This window comes from Humulus lupulus, chromosome 7 (assembly GCF_963169125.1).
Source record: "Humulus lupulus chromosome 7, drHumLupu1.1, whole genome shotgun sequence".
Taxonomy (NCBI): Eukaryota; Viridiplantae; Streptophyta; class Magnoliopsida; order Rosales; family Cannabaceae; genus Humulus; species Humulus lupulus.
Genome location: NC_084799.1, coordinates 120,227,562 through 120,248,343, shown reverse-complemented (window position 1 = coordinate 120,248,343; position 20,782 = coordinate 120,227,562). Strand labels below are relative to the sequence as shown.

General features: G+C 39.0%; 1 protein-coding gene across 1 annotated transcript; it reads left to right on the top strand.

Annotated features, from left to right (window-relative positions):
- Window positions 1-15,564: 15,564 nt before the first annotated feature.
- Window positions 15,565-19,895, top strand: LOC133788586 (auxin response factor 18-like). The gene is made up of 5 exons (XM_062226109.1): window positions 15,565-16,127; window positions 16,393-17,530; window positions 18,295-19,202; window positions 19,365-19,430; window positions 19,523-19,895. Exons 2-5 carry the CDS (start codon window positions 16,460-16,462, stop codon window positions 19,602-19,604), a joined length of 2,127 nt encoding a protein of 708 aa, XP_062082093.1. The 5' UTR covers window positions 15,565-16,127; window positions 16,393-16,459; the 3' UTR covers window positions 19,605-19,895.
- The last annotated feature ends 887 nt before the right edge of the window (window positions 19,896-20,782 follow it).

The following is a 20,782-nucleotide window of genomic DNA, read 5'->3' as shown; positions in this document are numbered from 1 at the left end:
TATTCACAGCCTCTGTTTGCCCATTTTCTTAAGGCCTTGCGACTGTGGAGAAGTTTTTGACGATGCCATGTATTTCACAGAAGTTGGTGAAGTGGATGCTATCAAATTGATTCCCGTTGTCGGACACGATTTTGTGAGGGAGGCTGTATGGCACACAATGTTGTTGATGATGAACTCCAGGACCTTTTTGGAGGTGATGGTGCTCATTAGTTCCACTTTGACCCACTTGGTGTAATAGTCAATGGCTACAATGGCATATTTTACCCCACCTTTCCCGGTCGGGAGGGATCCTACTAAATCGATTCCCCAAACTGGAAAAGCCCAAGGACTGGTCATTAGAGTTATTTCTGTTGGAAGGGCTCGCAGGATCTTTGTATACCTTTGGCACTGTTCACATTTGCGAACGTAATCAACACAATCTTTCTTCATCGTTGGCAAGAAATATCCTTGCCTTAGGATTTTCTTGAACAAGCTGAGTCTGGCTGTGTGATCTCTGCAAAAGCCTTCGTGCACTTCATGCATGATTGCACTCATTTCTGTCCCGGATACACATCGATGATAGGGCATGGAAAACCCCCTGCGATAGAGTTTTCCATCCATCATGACGTATCTTGGAGCATGGTACTGAAGTTTCTTGGCAGCAGCCCTATCCGCGGGAAATTCCCCAGTGGTTAGGTGCTAAATGAGAGGGCCCATCTAGGATGTAGAGTAATCAATGGAATTGATGATTGTGGGGGCTTGAATACTAGGCGCGGGTAGATGTTCAATCGAGACCACCCCAGAGAATTCTGCTTCAACATCAGTGGCCAATTTTGCCAATGTGTCTGCAAACACATTCTATTCCTTGGGGATTTGGCGGATGAAGTATTTCTAGAAGGATTAGAGTAAATCTCCCCCTTCATTTAGTATTCCCCCGAAATCTTCCTGACCACCAGTTGGGAGTTGCTATGGATTCTATATTTGCTGCTCCTACCTCCCATGCTAAGCGTAGTCCGGCCAACATGGTCTCGTGCTCAGCCTCGTTGTTTGATGCTTCGAACTAGAAGCATAGGGAACTTTGCAACTGGTGACCTTGAGGGGATATCAAGATGATCCCAGCCCCCGACCCCATTTCATTTAATGCTCCATCTAAGAAGATTTTCCACAAAGGCATTATGGGGTCGACGGGCTCTTCATCTTCAGTTATCCCAGTGCATTCTAAGATGAAGTCGGCAAGGGCCTGTCACTTGATAGAAATCTTGGGGACATACGTTATGTCAAACTAGCTAAGCTCCATGTCCCACTTTAAAAGTCTCCCCGATGATTTGCGTTTCTGTAGCACTTTTCGTAGGGGATGGTTCGTTAGTACCTTAATGGTGTGGGCATGAAAGTAAGGTCTCAGCTTCCTGAAGGCGGCCAGTAAGCAAAATATCAGCTTCTTGATTAATGGATATCTGGACTCCACGCCCAGCAACCTTTTTCTTACGTAATAAACCAGGAGCTAGACCTTTCCCTCTTCTCACACTAAAGTGACGCTGATGGCGTGTTTTGACACTGCCAAATACAGGTACAATGGCTCCCCATCCACTAGTTTCGACAAGATTGGGAATTGGGCCAAATGTTCCTTCAATTTTTGGAAAACCTCTTCACACTCGGTCGTCCATTTAAACCTTTGGCTTTTGTGAAGTATATTGAAGAATGGGATGCACTTGTCTGTGGACTTTGAGACGAAGTGGCTCAAAGCTGCTATTCTTCCCATCAAGCTTTGAATGTCTTTGTGCTTCTGGGGCAAGGGAATCTTGATCAATTCTTTCATCTTGTATGGGTTGGCTTCTATTCCTCTCGAGCTTACTATGAAGCCCAAAAACTTCTTGAAGGGCACGCCAAAAGTGCACTTTTTTAGGTTCAGCTTCATCCCATACTTTCGTATAATGGAAAATGTTTCTGCCAGGTCATCCGCATGTTCAACTGAGGTCTTAGACTTGACCAACATGTCATATATATAGACTTCCATGTTCTTCCCCAGTTGGTTCCGGAATATCCTATTGACCAGCCTCTGATAGGTTCCCCAACATTCTTAAGCCCGAAGGGCATGGCAATGTAGTAGTATACACCATTGTCTGTCTGGAAGCTGGTGTGTTCCTGGTCTATTACATGCATTGAGATCTGGTTGTAGCTGGAGTAGGCATCCATGAAGCTCAACAACTCATACCCGGATGTAGCATCCACCATCTGGTCAATCCGGGGCAGAGGGAAGCAATCTTTTGGGCAGGCCTTATTAAGATTGATGAAGTCGATGCAAGTCCTCCACGTCTCATTTGGTTTTGGTACCAATGCCAAATTAGCCAGCCAAAAGGGATACAGGGCCTCCCGAATGAAGATGATCGAGGACAACTTCTCAACTTTTAACTTGAGGGCCTCTGCCCTCTCCGCCCCTAGGGCCCTCTGCTTCTGTCGGACGAGAGTTGCATTTTCGTCAATGTTTAGGGTGTGACATATGACATTGTGGTCAATCCCGATCATATCTAAATGAGACCAGGCCAGGACATCCTGGTTCTCCTTCACCCGGGCGATTATGGCTGCCTTGACCTCCGAGTTCAGGTTTCTCCTGACTCGGATTACTTTTGTCAGGTCAGAGTCATCGATGCATACCTCTTCCACCTCCTCCATGGGTTCTAAGTCCCTATCTACTTCTATTCATGGATCCAATTCATCCTCCTCCCAGAGCACCCTTCGTACTGGCTATGGTGGTGGGATGGGATCAACATTTTCCTCTTCAAGAGGCTCTTCGCAGACCATGAAGATTGGTCGAGCAGAGACGTGATTGCACTTTTAGGCACTCTTTTGATCTCCCCGTACAGTTCCCACTCCTCCATTATCGCATGGGAACTTCATGCAGAGGTGTCGAATGGAGGTGATGGAGCTGAAATCGACTAAAGTAAGATGACCAAAAATTATGTTGTACGCAGTGGGGCAGTCCACCACTATGAAAGTGCAATATTTGAATGATCCATGAACCTCGTTCCCCAATGTTACAGATACTTGAATCTTACCCATCGGGAGCAATGAATCCCCATTGAATTCGTAGATCTATGTTGGGAAATAAGCCAAATCTGCCTCTGTCAGGCCAATTGTTGTGAAGGCGGGCTTGAACAGTACGTTGACGGAGTTCCCATCATCCACCAACACTCAGGATACCCTTTTGTTGGCGATTTGGGCATCAATGACCAAGGGGTCATGATGCAGGAAATGAACGTTCCAAGCATCCTATTCCGTGAACGTGATGGGTAGGTTCATCAATTTCGAGCGTTGGGCCGAAGTTTGGAACAAGGAACATAACTCATGGTCATGATCGAGCTCGCTAGGGTATCTTCTTTTATCATTCCGGGATGGGCCTCCCAGATGCTGGCCTCACGATATGGTGGTCACGTGGCCATCTACCCGTGGAGGCGTAGTTCTGGGAGGATATGGAATTCCGCGCCCAGGTGCTTGCACTATTGGGGCCCCTTGGGGTGCTTGTTCTCTCGAACCTGGAGTGTACCCTCCCTGAGGAGGTCAGTACGATCTAGGTGCACCTGGGGCCATAGGTTGTCTGGGAGCTGCTGGCAGTCTTGGAATTCTTGTTGGCATCTTAACCCATTGGTGGAAATGCCCCAGTTTGATCAGGTTCTCGATCTCATCCTTCAGCTGACGACACTCTTCGATCGTGTGACCCACGTCCTGATGAAATCAACGTGGTCTCCTGATGAATTATTCAAGAGTGGCCACCTTGCTGCGCTGCATGTCATCCCAGAAAGGGGACCCAGCTCTAATCCCAGACTGGAGAGCCACTAAGCGCTGTCCGTCATCCACCTTAGTTTTTTAGGCTTCCTCCGTAAAGCACTGGATGTAAGCCCTAAGGGTTTCTGTGGGATGTTGCTTGACATTAGCCAGCGCACTAACTTTCATTTCTAGCTTTACGACGGCCACGAACTGTGTTATGGAATGCTAATTGCAATTCAGACCAATACTGGATCGATCCCGCCTTAAGTCTTTTCCCCCACTCTTCTGCGGGTCCAGCTAGAGTGATTGAGAAACATAGGCACTTGTCGTTGTCGCAAACGTGAGCTATAGTCATCAGGCGATTGTAGCAGGACAAGTGATCTCTCGGGTCTGTGTTCTCGGTATAGGCGGGTAGGTCCAACATCTTGAACCCCTTTGGTAGCACAACATCCAGTATGTGCTTGGCGCATGGCTCATTTTCCTCTTCTTCGGAATCGGAACCTCTGCCTTCTTGTTTCCAGACCAGGCGGTCCGTGACTATTTTAAGTGCAGCCAGTTGTTCCATGAACTGTCTGGTCATTCCATCGTCCACGGGGACTCTTTCGTTCCTCTTGTCGTTGAGGTTATTCCTCAAGTCGCCTCCTCAAGGGCGAATATTTTCCTTGCGGGCCCACTCCTTCAAGCGTTGAGGCCGTCATGCAAGTCTACTCAGGAAGTATCATCTCCCAAATTGATTGTTTTTGGCTTTTCTTCGCTTTTGCGCCCTCCGTGATCCTTGTTCACGGAGGTGTTGGGATAAAAGCGTCGCTCCTGTTCGTCCTATCTAGGGACGTTCTGGGGCTTAATACCCTACGGGCACTTCCCTGCGGATAGTTCGGATGATCCTGTCCTGGGACAGGATTTGTCTGTTCTTTCCTAGGGAATTACCTTGGGTTAGCCTTGGTTCTTGGAATGGGGTGAGCTTTCTTCTGGGGGTTTATGTTTTCAATAGGATTGACCATTTTGGCTTTCTCCGGGATGTGGGGATGGTCCCAGAGGAGGAATATGGCTAGCATTGTTGGGTACGCTAGTCCTGATAGGTGGGATAGGCGGCTGCGTTCCTGGAGGAGGAACGACTAAAGGATTGGCTACCAATCCTTGGGCAGCAATAAAGGCCTAAAGAGCCAAGAGGGACTCTTGCATTTGGTGGGTAGCTTCTTTTTGTTCAGCTATCCTGGCTTCTTGATCCAGGACCTGTTGTCTTAGGCAGACCACCTCTGGATCCTCTTGTTCAGGATCCATATCTTTCTCGTTAGGATCAACGGGGTTTTTGGCCTCGAGATCCTCATATTCCCCTTCATCTTCCTCATAATAGCCTTTGTCGTAGTCATCCCCATCTCCAAAGTTCTGCGAATCATCGGGCAGAGGCCCCTGATAAGGCGTGTCCTCGGGTTGGTCCTAAGGAAACGGTTGGTTGGGCAATGGTTCTCCATTGTCTTGTTATTGGTGGTGAGCAGGATCAAACATGATATGCCTAGTGTTCACCATTTTCGCAGATGATCGAGATTGACTCAAGCTTCCTTCAGCTCTCAATGAAATGTAGAGTCCAAGAACTTTACTTAGCTAATTATTTAGTAGTATTATAGTATGTATAGTATTATCTTTGTAACTGTGGATTTTTGGTTCAGACCGGGAATTATTCGGACACTCATAGTAGTACTTATAGATTTTCTAAGTTTAACCTATAGTTTAAGAATATTAATGTTAACCTAAGGTTTGATTATATGACTAATATTAAGAATAATATTTATTATACTATAAGGTTTAGATGAGGACCAATAGGATTTTAAGCACATGTTATGAATGGGTAATTAAGGATTAAGTATTTTGAGAATTAAATTTAATAAGGAGTAAAGTTTGAATGCAATAGGGTCAGTCAGCAGCTTTGAATACGTTGAGGGCTTAGTCAAGGCTGTTTACTCCATTCAAACTTAGCTAAAAATGTGTAATTTCGTGTTTAATTAATTAGCATGTGCCGATATATCGCAGCTATAGGGGGCGATATATCGCAGCACGTAGATATGGAAAACACGAGACGATGCACGACAGCCTCGGGCATACTGGCCCAGGCGATATATCGCCTCCTTCAGTGTATTTTCAAAAGTTTTTGAATTCTTTTCCTTTCAGCCATCCAACCTCTTGATAAGTCCAGCATCTTTTTGAACGAGTCTTCAGCCTCTGCTGAACGATTATTCAAATTATTTTCACCTAAAAAGCTATTATTTTTATTCAAGTAAAATCAAGATCCTTTCATTCCTAAACTCTATAAATAGGACCTAGTACCCAGCCATTATTCATCTTTTGCTCTAAGTTCAGAGGCTGCAAGTGCTAAGTGAGTGTGAGAGTGTAAACACCTGGTTTGGGGAAATCATAAGCTTATCAAACACTTTGGGAAGTAAGGTTCTATAGTATTTCGGTTGTGGTGTAGATTAGTCTTACAAGTCTTTGAGGTAAACCAAAACTCTAGTTCATTTGTTTTATGTTATTTTCTTTCTCATAGCCTTCTACTCAGTCTCCTAACCTCATTCTTATTTTGGTTAGGAAATCTAAGTTCTTGAGCACATAAGTTTTGGTAAGCATGTTTTTCAATGGTTTAGTCTTCCCCTTCCTTTTCATCTCTTTTTCTTCATTAGACTCACTCTTTTTCATAATGGTTATTAGGAGTGTTCCAAAGTCCCAACGCTGTCCACATATCCCGGTAACTTTGGTAAGGAAAATAGGATAGAATCTATATGTTTTATGCTTATGTTTTATGTTATGAAATATGATATAAAATATATTATGAATATGTATGTTTGTAGGCTTGGGCATATGACCCATATGACTAACAAGACCCCAAATAGATTATGGGCATATGACCTACTTAGCTAGTAGGACCCCACTAATCTCATGGGCATATGACTTGTTTAGTCTATGGGACCCCAAGTAATAATGGCCATTATAGTATGTGTATGATAAAGTGTTATGAAATGTCTTTATGTTTATTATGAAATTTTATGTTTATGACTATGTGTTAGATTTTCCTTGCTGGGCATTAGGCTCATTCCTTTTTGTTTTATGTGCAGGAAAATAGCTTTAGAGGCGGTAAGATTCGTGGACGCTTAGAAAATGTGTATTGATGGTGAATGGAGGCAAGGAGTCGAGAGTTCGATTTCTCGAGGATGTAGTTTTGTTTTACTTTTTATGGTTTTGCATGTATTTTCCGCACTTTCTATGTAACTCCTTTTTACTTTAAGTTATGTTTTGTTTTAAAGACAATGGGTACCCATATCCTACTTATTTTATGAAAGTAACTTTTGTTTCTACAAGTTTCTAATAAATTTATGGTATTTTCGCAAATGTAAGTCTTATTAAGGTTTGTATGTATAGTTTCATTAATGGTCCTAAAGTCTAGAGTAGTGGGTCATTACATGAAAGCACCAAAATGTTTACCGAGTTTTTCAAAAAACTAGAAATATATTAAGAAGTAAGAGCTGAAAACAAAAAATTAGAGATGAACAGTCACAATTTTCACGTGGTTGGGGCGTTAATGAGCCTAATTCCACGAGTCAAAAGTATTAGGCTTTAGAGAGTTTTCTACAAGTTTTTAGCATAACTTTTGCTTACAAGAGAAAATATGGGATCCCTGCTACAGTGCACAATTGGCCATATTTATAGGCAGTCAAGCACATTGGGTCAGACTAATCCAAGCCCAATAGGGATGTAATTATAGTTTTCTTGCTAATGGAGCAATAGTACAAAGAATGTCTCATAATAAAATGTAGTTAATATGGGCCCATTGGGTCGGCTTAGGTGTGGCCAAGCCTTACAGCTGCCCAGTGTACGTTGGCACGGACTGTTCCATGTGGGCTTCTAAGGGGATCATAGGGGCAGGATTTGTCAAAGTAGTGGCAGTACTGTTTCCTAGGAACAGTGTACGTTCCGTGCATACCCTGTTCTGCAGGTTAGTTGAGGAGACCAACTGCCAGATTTCATGGGGACATGTCAACATCGGGGAAAGTTAGGCTTGCCCTACCCGGACGTCTGGTCCGGGTTCGTTTACTAATGTCCTAGTTCACTTATCGAAGTCCTGGTTTGTTCACTAGGACCCCGGTTCATTTGCCAAGATGGACATCGTGACACTGAGTGTCTCCCTTGGATTCTTGATAAGGTCCGTCTCCATCGACCAGTTAGTCTGCCACCTCAATTGGCATCCCGAAGGATGTAGGTTGGTCGGGTCCGGGAAGATGAGTTGGGCCTGCATCTTAGTTCTGGTTCCTTCGTTATGCTCACACTCATTAAATGTTATTGGGCTTGATGGTGCTATATGGGGTTTCCTCCTTCCCCGTTCACCAGGTTCAGTATGGGCCCAGACCTCTTAAGAAGGCCCACAGACCCATTAGGTCATGCCACGTCTCACGGGTGGAAAATAGGGATAACGATTAGTATTAATGACCCCAACCTCTATAAATAGGGCTGGGAGTCTTATTGTAAAGGATTCGGTTTTTCAGAGAGAAAACACCTTGTACTCAGAGCAATCTAAATGCTGCCTGAGAATACACCATTGGAACTTGCCACAACAAGCTTCTAATCCTCTTAATACCAGAGACTCGTGGACTATGACTATTTTATAACCCGAAACACGTAAAAACTTTTGTGTTCACGTTATTTATTTCTTTGATATCTCGTTTTAAGGTTGATAGCGAAAAAGAAAGTCAACATATAGTTTTAATAAATAAAACTAAATAGTTAAAATTAATTAATTCACAATGAATTAAATAATAATAATTATCTCATAATTACCATTTTTCCCTCAAGAATAAAATCTCTCACAAAATAGTTCTTTCTCCCACTAATCTTTCCTTAGTCAATCTTACCCTAGACATGGTAGTACAAATGTGACTTGGGGACCATGGACCTATAATTCTAAGCTCCAATAAATCAGATTATTGATTGAAATCATCAATGTAATAACCTTATTTATTAATTCAATTATTACTCCACTATAAATATTGAATTGCACTCTTAGAAGATAGGGAATTTACTCTTTTGGTACCATTTGTTTTTGCAAAGTATCATTCTGGTACCCTCTATTTTCAATAATACTCATATGGTACCCTGTATTTTGAAAACATAGATATTTTGTATCCTAATTCATAAAATTTTGTCAATATGATCAAACTGTCAACAGTTATATATAATTTATAACTCGTATGATTGAGAATAATTTGATTAAATTGGTAAAATTTTATTAATTAAATTTGAGTTTAGGGTACTAAATATGTACAATTTTAAAATACAGGGTACCAAATATGTACGATTTTAAAAAATAGGGTACCAAATATGTACGATTTCAAAATGCAGGGCACCAAATGAGCATTATTAGTAAACACAGGGTACCAAGATAATACTTTGCAAAAACACAGGGTACCAAATCGTTACGTACCCTAGAAAAATATAGAATTATATTTGCCGAGTTCTAACTAGTAGTCCATTGATATAATCAATATAAGTAGTTCTGTCCTCCAATTTATTAGTTCATAATTAGAGATGGTCAAAATTATCTTTTTACCCTTCTAATTATCTCTTGAATCCTTAAGTACCATTAATTCATAATGAATAGTTAATTTGTAATTCAATTATAGATTTGAGCTCAATAACTAAATTTACTTCCAGAATTAACCCTCAAGGGAACTAATATTCGATCATTTATGGAAAACTTGGATTCCACTGTTGTATAACATGTTCCCAGCCATTCATGTTATTAAGTTCCCAAAACAAAAGTTATTCAGTATCATTATATATAAGATACTTGAACGAGTGAATAAAAAAACCTAATAAACACAAACAAGAGTTCATGAATACTTAGGATTTAGATTGATCTACTAATGATCATCTTTGTGATATAAATTAAATCTTTTATGATAAATGACATGTTAATAAAGTATATTAATTTACATTGCTGACTATGAATTTAGCCAACGACGTGAGAACGTCAACTACGACAACCTTCAAGAGAATTATAAACGACAACAGACAGTTTTTTATGAACGAAAGTAAATAACACGAGGTTTTTATAGTGGTTCAGCCCCGATGATCGGTAATAGCCTAATCCACTTAGAGATTTTATTACTGTATCCGCACTCAAGATCAGATGAACCGTGTCAACTGAGTTTCTTCAGTGTGAGATATTCCAGAACATAAAAATGGGTTTTTCTCAAGAACAACACACTTTCTCTCTCTAGAATATAGATTCACTCTCGATTTTGCCCAAAAGTCCCTTTACGATCCTCCCAAGTCCCTATTTATAGACCTGGGTTCTCAACTGATATCCCCTTTTGATAGGGATATTCTATTATTTACCTAATATTTATATTACAAAATAAACATTCAAAATATAACTGATCCCTGATTTCGAGTGAGGATTGAGTGATTCCCGGATGCTTGGACCAATTCTCACTGAAGTAGTTTCGGGCAGTTTGACGTAGCTTCTCATGCATGTTGACTATTCTTCAAGCTTTACGTAGGTCAAAGGTGGCATACGCATGGCTATCCTTGGACCAAAGGCCAACTACACTCGAGGTATACTCCTCCATTGTGTCCGATCGGACACAATGGTTGTCTTCTTTGGCTTAAGGTGGTTCAAACCATCTTATTTGACTCCTTCAATCAAGGTCCAATATGACCTTACACTTTGCTCCTCGGACCAAGATGGTCCGAGCCCTCTTCTTCCTAGCATATCCTCGGACCAACATGGTCCAAGCGCTCCTGCAGGCGTCCTGCGCGATCGGGGGAGGTCATGTGTGATCGGGGGAGGTCTTGTGCGATCGGGCATAATGCCCCTTGGACCTAAATGGTCCAAGCTTCCTTTGCTTAACCAAGGTCCGATCGGACCTTGGTCCTCTCTCTTCGGACCTAGGTGGTCTGAGCCACCACCTCTCCTTGGATCAAAATGGTCCAAGGTACTCATAAGTACCACGTCCGATCGGGCACACATCCTTCTCCTTGGGCCAACAAGGTTCGAACCTCTTCGCTCAACCAAACGCTCGATCGGGCATTAGGCTTTTCTCCTCGGACCAAGGTGGTCCGAGCCACCATCTACTTCTCCTTGACCTGAATGGTCCAAGGTACCTCCTAGGTGTATGTTCGATCGGTCATAGTCATCCCTTTGGACCAAAATGGTCCAAAGTATCCACACGCATCATGTCCGATCGGACACCTCCATTTCTACTCCTCATTTCATTCAAGCCCAAGTTCACTTCTTCCATATCATACCCGATCGGCCACTATGTGGCTTTCCCCTTGAGTAAAACTTGAGCCTTATTCTTTTTGAACTTATTCGAACCAAGCTTAACAAGAGGTCTCCTAAGCTTAGGTCCGATCGAACCTACTGTTTTTATATCCTGAACTAAAATTCATACCTCCCCTTCACTTTATTGGTCTTGGCACCAATTTAATTATATGGGTCTTTAAACTGAGGTCTGAGCCAAGCAACCCCCAGTCTAAATACTCTCTTCGATTGGGCGTATTTGGCTTGACCCTCTGTCCCATTCCTTAACTAATGTATTAGGCCACTACTAAGCCAGATCACCCTACTAACTCATGCCACGTGTCCATTTCACCGCCACGTCATTCTTTTCAAATTTTTGGGATAACATACATCGATTCAGTCATGTATAATCACTATTATATACAATACATTTACTAAAATGTCTATCCACATTAGTGATCCGAATCAAAATCACATGCACTACTAAGTAGTGCTTAGTAAACCGTACTAGCAACTCTTAATTAAATATTTCATACTTTAATATGTTGCTTATTTATTTTATTTATATTTTATTATCTTAACTCTCATGTACTCTTAGAAGATCATGCATTAGAATATGAATAAAGAATAAAAAAATTTCTTATATTTATTAATTATTATAAATATAAATAATTTATTCATTTTAATATATATATATTTCATATATTTCACAATATATTATCTTTTAACTTGTTTTTAGGACCTAAACTCTAACATATTCTTGTCAAAGATTGCTTGTGGAAGAAACATCTCCCATAAGTAGATTAAGTCAATAACGAGGCAGAGATAAAGGATGGAAGAGTGAAAGCATAGAGAGAGAACCACATTTTTTAGATTTTATTTTAGGAAATTCCACATCAGGAAAATCGACCCGAACAATATTTCAAAGAGTCGTGGATATAAATGGGGTAGTGAGGAGTGACGGACCGCTTATCTACTCCAAAATTTAACCCCATCCTCGTCCAAAGAGATAAAAAAGTATAGAATACAAATAACATTTACTGTGTTTTACAAAAAATAAAAAATAAAACAAATAAAAGAGAATAACATTTACTACAAATATTCTTCATCTTTATTTACATCTACATAGGAATGAGATAGGTTAGGTACCCTAAAGAGAGACTAGAAAAGGTCCATGTGACTTGGAAAAAGAAACGTCAAAGCATTTCATTTTCTCAACCCTTTAATTATTTTCTTCTTAACAGTAAGAGCCTTCAAAGAGTCGTAAATGTCAGAGCGGCCCATAATGTTCAGCTGTGGCGCCTGTTTTCCACGCACCAATAATTCTGCGCGTCAGAAACACGTCAGCTTTTGTACCCAAATCTTATGGCCTACAAAACAAGAAAGTTTGACGTAAAAGAGGATTTCTTTTATTTTATTTTTATTTAACAAAATACTTAGGTTTGTCTCTTTCTACTAATGACTGCTCCGATTTCAGAGCTGCACATAAGCTGCTGTTGTATTATTATTATTAATATTTTTACTGAAAAGTCCAAAAAGTATTATTTGTCGCCTACATTCTTCTTCAATATATCGCGATACGATGTCCAAATGAAAGATTCTATTTATCGCCTCACATGAACTGACAATACTGTGAACTCTCATTTAATATATTTAGTCACAAGTCCATCCTAACTTCATTTTAAATTTATTTTAATGATTTAGTATTTAGTATTAATTTCACTCTTGCCATCCAATCATATATGTGTAGGCTCAGTTTGGGATTTTAAACTCTTTACAATTAAATATATTCACACCAATAAATTAGTAAAATAATTCAATGACCAAGTTTGAAACAAAAACTAATTTAAGAATCAAATGAGACACATCCGGAAATTAGTTGATCTAACTTATGATTAAATTTTGTAATTTTAACCCTAAAGTGAAACTAATAATTTTAATTGCTGCCTGTCTAGAAGAGTGGTGAAGTTAGTGTTTTCTTGGCTGGGTTTCAGAGGGTGGCCGGTGGAGTATGATGGCTGGTTATTGTGGTTATCATTGAAAGCTTCTGGTATGGTGAGACAAATTAGTATAGTCGTTAGTGCAGCAACGTGCTATGGTCTTTGGCTGAACAGGAATAGATGTGTATTTGATGGTTGTTCCAAATCTGATACTCTGATTGCATTAGATGTAAAAAGTATAGTGAGCTACAGATTATTAGTTATTAAAAATAGAAATTTGTTTAGACAAGAGAGAGACCTTATACATAGATTAACATGTAATTAGTGCCTTTATTTTTCGGTTTTGGAGGTTCAGATTGTTGTTCCTCTTGGGTTGGTTTTTTTGAATTGAGGGTGTAATTTGATGGTTGATTAATGAAGTTTTATTCTTGATCAAAAAAAAAAAAAATTTATGTAAATATATATTACATTTTTTAAATATTAATTCTTTGGTTAATTAGAAGTAGATACTTTAAACATTTGATACCAATCGATTAATTAGTAATTCCAAATGTTTAATTATATGATTAAGCTTATTTCAAAAAATTATGTGATTGAATATAATATATAAGTAGTTATAAAAAATATAAGAAAAATAAATAAACTTAAAATGGGAAAAAAAATATAATTCGGTAAAAAAGTTGGTAGACTTTTATTTTTTTAGGATTTATACATTTTTAAACCTTGTGTTTTGATTTATTACTTGTTTAGACCCTGTGTTTTGATAAATTATTTTTTGGACCCTGTGTTTTGTAAAATTGTTCAAATAGGCCCCTAAACCTAATTTTGATGAACAAAAAATTGAATATAACAACACAATTTTTAGGCAGAATGACTGTATTTTTGTTCTAAATTATTAATTTGATGAATTATTTGTAATTTTAGTTCAAAAAACTTTGATCAAAATTGAGTTTAGGGGTCTTTTTGAACTATTTTAGAAAACACAGGGTCCAAAAAGTAATTTGTCAAAATACAGTATCCAAACAGGTAATGAGCCAAAACAAAGGGTCTAAAAAAAAGCATAAACCTATATTTTAAGTTGTGTTTTGTGTTAATGATTCAATATTTTGATGTTATGATATAAGGCGCTATTTTGTTAAATGAGAGTTATGCCATGTTTTTTTTTTCTTAAAGCAAGGCGACACCAGATTAATATTAAGAAAAACAACAGGTACATCAATAGGGGTACTGCTATACAAGCAACCCCAATAAAACAACAACCACATGAAAGAAATGACAGAGAGCAAGCTAACAAAACCTGCAACAACGCTTGCTAAGTGAGTAGCATCAGAGAAAAACAAACAAACAGGAGATAAACAATCATCACAAACAAAGCCAACAAGGCAACACAAGACGAACAACAGATAAACAAGAGTAAAAACACCGAACCTTCTAAACATAACCAACAAGGTAAGGTAATTAACACATAAAGGCATAAACAAATAAGACTACACTAGTCGACCGAACCACAAGTAGAAGAAGAAGAACCCCTTTAAGGTGGATGCCATGCCTTATAGTTGTTGAGCAAAGATTGGTCACAACTTTTCAAGTCGATTTTGCTCTCAATATGAGAGGAGATAACATATTTTGCAAAATTGTGGGCTAAAAAATTGCTCTCAGGGAGTACCTTAGCAATTTCCCAGTGATGCAATTTAGTACAAAGTTGACACACAATTCACCATTGTTGCACATAATTTAGTTATTTAATTAGTTTTTGTACTAATTTTGGTTTTCTTTTAAAATAGTCTTTCAAATATAATTACTGTTTATTGACTGTTGGTTATTTTTTTGGTGTATATTTGACATTTGCATTTTCTTCATGAATGGTTGTGGTATTGCAAATACTACAATCAAACCACCTATTCATCGACATGTTTGAGACACATGTTAAAATGTCAAACTCTCTACTATCAATACTTGATGTATTATTACTCAAGTTGAATGTTGACCTTGTTACGTTGTTCAAAGAACATATAGAGTTAAGAGTCATTTGTTGGGTGTTTTGATAGCTCCTCTTAACATGTTTGGCTAAGTATATTCCTAGTTACTTTACACCAAGTGATGCAGAAGCCTTGGCTCTTTCTCCTGTTTTGGGTTTTTGATCTTGGTTTTATGGTTTCCACAGTAGACACTAGACAGTTGTGATGAATTTGGGCATGTTTCAACACTTTTTTTTTTCTTTCTTTGTGGGGATTTACTCTTAGAGATATTAGAATCTTATTAACTATTTTTTTTCAGGTATTGCTCTTATTAATGTGTTGCAATATTATAATAATGATGTTCATAGACTAGCCAACCCATCCACTTTTAATTGAAAACAAATTAACATGGTTCATTGTATTTTCATTACTGTACTTGACAATTTATATCAATGAAAGTGTCTTTAAAAAATAAAAAGTCCCCCGGTTAAAGTTATAAATATATTATAAAAAGTAATTTAATTACTTTAATTTTTTTTTATTTTTAATCTTTTTTAAAAAGAGAAATGTTGTACTCTGTGAAAGCCATAAAAGTTATAAAGAAAAACACCTCAACCATCGCACTCCTTAAAAAATATTTTTTAACAAAACAGAAAGGAAAGGAAAAAGGAAAAAGGAAAAAGGAAAAAGGAAAATTAATTGAGATCTGAACTAAGAGAGACAGAGAGAGAGATAAGAACAAAAGTTCAGGTAAGAGAGAGATACCTCTGATATTGAAAGTGAAAGCTTGGGTTGTTTTAACTTTTGGAGGTTACTGATGGAAACAGAACCAGCAACTATCTGATTAACTGAAACCCTCTCTCTCCTTCTTCTTCTTCTTCTTCTGCTGTCTTTGCATGTTAAAACCTCGCTGATACCTTCAAACACTGAACCTCAAACTCAATTGATCCTTTTCTTCTTCTGATTGGCTTTTTTCGGGGAGGGTTGCGTCGGACGGTTCTGATTTTTCCTCTTTTCTTGTCTTGGAGATCAATCGTCTGATTTTTCCTGCTTGGGTTCTTATTAGATTCTTCCAATTCTGGGTTTTTCTTCGATTCTGGTTTTGGGTTTCAAGTTTTTGAATCTGGGTGTGAGTCAGGAAGACGGAGGAGGGCATTTTTAATGTTAATGAAAGGAAAGATTTATTTCGGACTCTGAAAAGTGAGCAATTTTTTTAAAAAACAAATTCTTATAATTGATTCTTTTTTTTTTTCAAAAAAATAAAAATAAATTGTGTGATAAATAAGAATTGAAGCGTTTAATGGTTTGTACCAGTTAATTTTTTTTTTTTTTTTTCTTTTCTTGTTTATGTTTCGGTAGGTTTGTTTTTGTAGAGCATTAAATTGAGCATCAAAACCTTGTTTTGATCAGTAATGGATTTGTGGTAGAAAGTGGAAGCCCTTACCTTTGTTGCTATTTATTACAGCTTCGAAACACAGAAGCGCCGTTATTTCCACCATTATTGTGGGCATTCATAGGAGTAGTAGCCCCAAATGAAGGACGTTGAGAAAAGCTTAGATCCTCAGCTATGGCAGGCATGCGCCGGAGGCATGGTCAATATACCTCCCGTGCACTCTAAAGTTTTTTACTTCCCTCAAGGCCACGCCGAGCACGCCCAGGCGCATGTCGACTTTGCTGCTGCCTCGCTCAGGATCCCGGCTTTCGTTCTCTGCCGAGTTTCCGCCGTGAAATTCATGGCAGACCCCGAGAGTGATGAGGTTTTTGCTAAGATAAGGCTGGCGCCACTGGGGATGAGCGAGCTTAGGTCAGAGGATGATGAGGTTGTGGGGTCTGATGGGTCTGAAAATCCTGAGAAACCCACTTCTTTTGCCAAGACACTAACTCAATCTGACGCCAACAACGGCGGGGGCTTTTCTGTTCCGAGGTACTGTGCAGAGACGATCTTTCCAGGTTTGGATTACTCCGCCGATCCACCGGTTCAAACTGTGATCGCCAAGGATGTTCATGGTGAGATGTGGAAGTTTAGACACATATTTAGAGGGACGCCTCGTCGCCATCTGTTGACAACAGGGTGGAGCAATTTTGTGAACCAGAAGAAGTTGGTTGCTGGCGATTCAATTGTGTTCCTGAGGACTAAAACTGGAGATATTTGTGTTGGGATTAGGCGAGCCAAGAGAAGCATTGGTGGATCAGACACCACTTCTGGATGGAACAATGGTTCATCATATGGGGGCTTCTCGGTGTTCATGAGGGAGGATGAGAACAAAATGGCTCGAAACGGCTGTGGGAATTCTGGTCCTGGTGGCAATTTCAGAGGGACAAGAAGAGTAAGGCCGGAAGCAGTCATTGAAGCTGCTACTCGTGCAGCCAACGGGGAGCCATTCGAGATAATTTACTACCCTCGTGTAAGCACTCCTGAGTTCTGTGTTAAGGCCTCATCTGTGAAAGCCGCTATGAGGATTCAATGGAGCTCTGGAATGAGGTTCAAGATGGCATTTGAAACTGAGGACTCTTCTCGAATAAGCTGGTTCATGGGAACTATAGCCTCTGTTAAAGTTGCTGACCCAATCCGCTGGCCTCATTCCCCTTGGCGGCTTCTCCAGGTACCAATTTATATCTCCTGGACTCTAATTCTTTGATTGTTTTGCTATATGCTATATTCATGTTTCTTTTTCTTTTAGTAAACATTTTGTCAGAATTTCTAGTAAGATTGAGTTGTTAACTAACACTCAGCTTCCAATCAAATTTGTGTTTTTGTTATGTTGAGAGCATTGTGGTAGTCGAATGTTGTCTAGTATGACATGTTATAACTTATTGGTATGGCCTAACCCATCTCAGTTTGTATAATTACTTGGATTCTTCCAATTAAGTTACGTTGAATTTCCAAGTGCAGTAAATATGATGGAGTTATTGAACATTGTATCATTTGGCACGTTAACTATTCTTTATTATGTCAAGGAAGTAGTCATTCTTTCAGCTAAGAACCCCATTATTTCGTCTTAGTTTCCTTGTTTGCTTTTATATTTTCATCTCGCCCATTTATATTGAAAATCATTCATCAAATCTTCACTAATTCACCTTGCAACAATACAAGCTTTTGTCACTACTAACGCAGATGCTTGTCTTGTTTCTTCTCTTTTTCTCCTATAGATTTTTGTAAGAAATAGTCCGGATAAAGAAACGTAGAAGGGATACTAGCACAACGCATTTTTCTTGGATAATATTATGAACAGTCAACTCTGTATTTCATCCTGTATATCTGTTTGCAGATGATTTTGTTAGAATGAATATAAGTGTTTTGCTTGATTTTTTGTTTTCCACTTTACATTTTTATTTTTGAAATAATAATCAATTCATTACATTGCAGGTGACATGGGATGAACCAGATTTGCTTCAGAATGTGAAGTGTGTTAGTCCATGGTTGATTGAATCAGTAGCTAATATGCCCATCATCCACATGTCATCCTTCTCACCACCAAGAAAGAAGTTGCGATTTCCGCAACACCCTGACTTTACTTTCGATGGACATTTTCCAGTGTCGTCATTTTTAGGTAACCCCTTAGGGCCCAGCAGCCCCATGTGTTGTCTTCCCGATAACACTCCTGCAGGCATACAGGGAGCCAGGCATGCTCTATTTGGACTATCTTTATCAGATCTCCAACTTAACAACAAGCTGCAGCCAGGGCTGTTGTCTTCCAGTTTCCAGCAGTTGAATCAGCACTCTGGAATTTCTAGTGGACTCAAAAGAGGCTGCTCTGACAGCAACGAAAGCTTATCTTGCTTACTCACAATGGGAAATTCTAGTCCGAGTGCGGAGAAATCTGATAGTGTAAAGAGACATCAATTTGTTCTCTTTGGTCAACGAATACTCACTGAGCAGCAAATTTCCCAGGTCAGCTCTAGTGACCCAGTCTCACAGGAGTCTGTTGGGAACATTTCAGCAGATGGGAATTCGGACAAAGCAAAGTTTCTCTCCAATGATTCAGGATCCACTCTTCAACAGCATGTTTCATCAGAAAAATCATCTAGCATTGGGTTTTCATGGCATCAAGGTCGCCAAGCTACCGAATTTGGTACGGATACTGGCCACTGTAAGGTGTTTATGGAGTCTGAGGATGTTGGACGGACTCTAGACCTTTCTGTTCTTGGCTCCTATGAGGAGCTGTACAGGAAGCTGGCCAACATGTTTGAAATAGAAAGATCTGAGATGCCGACCCGTGTTTTTTACCATGATGCTACTGGAGCTCTTAAACAAACTGGAGATGAACCATTCAGGTGGTATTTCATAATTGTTAACCTTTCTTTTAGTTCTTGCTCATCTACTGTTCTTTGCCATGCAAATTTACATGGTATCTTGTTTGCAAATGGGGTGCATTTGGCTTCATTGTCTTTGTATTTATCAGAATTTGTATTTTCTCAACCATATGCACATTGCAGTGATTTTATGAAGACAGCGAAGAGGCTGACCATTATAGCAGATTCCAGCAGCAAAAATATGGGAAGGTAAGGCTAAATGAACAAATATTAGTTGATGCATTCCTTTCCTCAGTGTGATGGTGCTAACTAGGTAAAATTGAACATCCCGTGTCTTGCAGGACATGGATTACAGGAATGCGAAATACCGAAAATGGACTTGGTGCATCAAACAAGACAGGTCCTTTGAGCATATTCGCTTGATACTGTGTGGGCACTTGTGACTAGTTAAGAAGACTAAACGAGTGTTTGAACATTTCTTAGTTACTGTAATTTGTAAGGAGGAATAGAATATCGAACTCCAATACTCCATCTTTATTTATGATTCTAAGACTGAACAAGTGTTTGAACATTTCTTAGTTACTGTAATTTGTAAGGAGGAATAGTATATCGAACTCCAAGACTCCATCTTTATTTCTAATGCTAAGATTGAACGAGTGTTTGAACATCTACTAGTTATTTATTTTGTAAGGAGGAATAGAATATTGAACTCCATCTCTATTCAAGATGCTCTCCTTAATTTCCTTTCATGGCTTCTTGTACATGTTTAAAATGATTATCATCCTTTAGTAAAGTGAATTCCCAGTACTTACTAAGTTCTATTTAACTTTTATATCTGCTATTGAGCTTTTAGAACTATACCATTCAGGTTATTTATGAAATTGAGGGCTAGCTGAATGTGTTTTTGAGAGGAGAGCAAGAAAACAAGCTTTATTTTACAATTTTAATATGGTAAAGGCACATTTAAAATTTGCAATTCTGAAATATATGGTAAAAAAGAAAAAGTAAAACTAAAACAATTGATATTAGCGGCTTTGAAAGTTCACCTTGTATAATTTTATCCAAGAATTCAATGCAGGGCTAATTCAAAGAACCTCTCGAAGCCTATACTGTTTTTGTTTGTTATTGTTGGCCACACCTTGTTAGCTTGGTCTTTCTTTTTGGGTGGTTAGAGGGTAGTAATTATTTCATTGTGTAGTCTTGTTAGGGTGCTTTTTGTTCCTTGTATTGTCTTCCTACCCCGCCCGCATATATACATAAATTCTCTTTGTTCCCATACAACCGGTCAAAATGTTTGGGAGATACATTCTTCTGTGTGTACGTACACATCATCTAATGATATAAATGTATAAATAAATTAATTGATCCATTTTGGCCGATGGATCTTTTTTAATTGGGATTGGGACAAAAAGCAATTTAATCATTCTTACATTTGGGAGCAAGGTCACTGAAAAAGTTAGAAAAGCCTCTCTGCATTGGCATTTACTAGTTGACTTTATTCACTTAGACACTGGCTTCTACTCAATTGTCAACCAACCCAGATGCTTTGTTTCCAAGTGTCTTTAAAGCTTTGCATTTAAAGACCAAACATAGGAAAATAC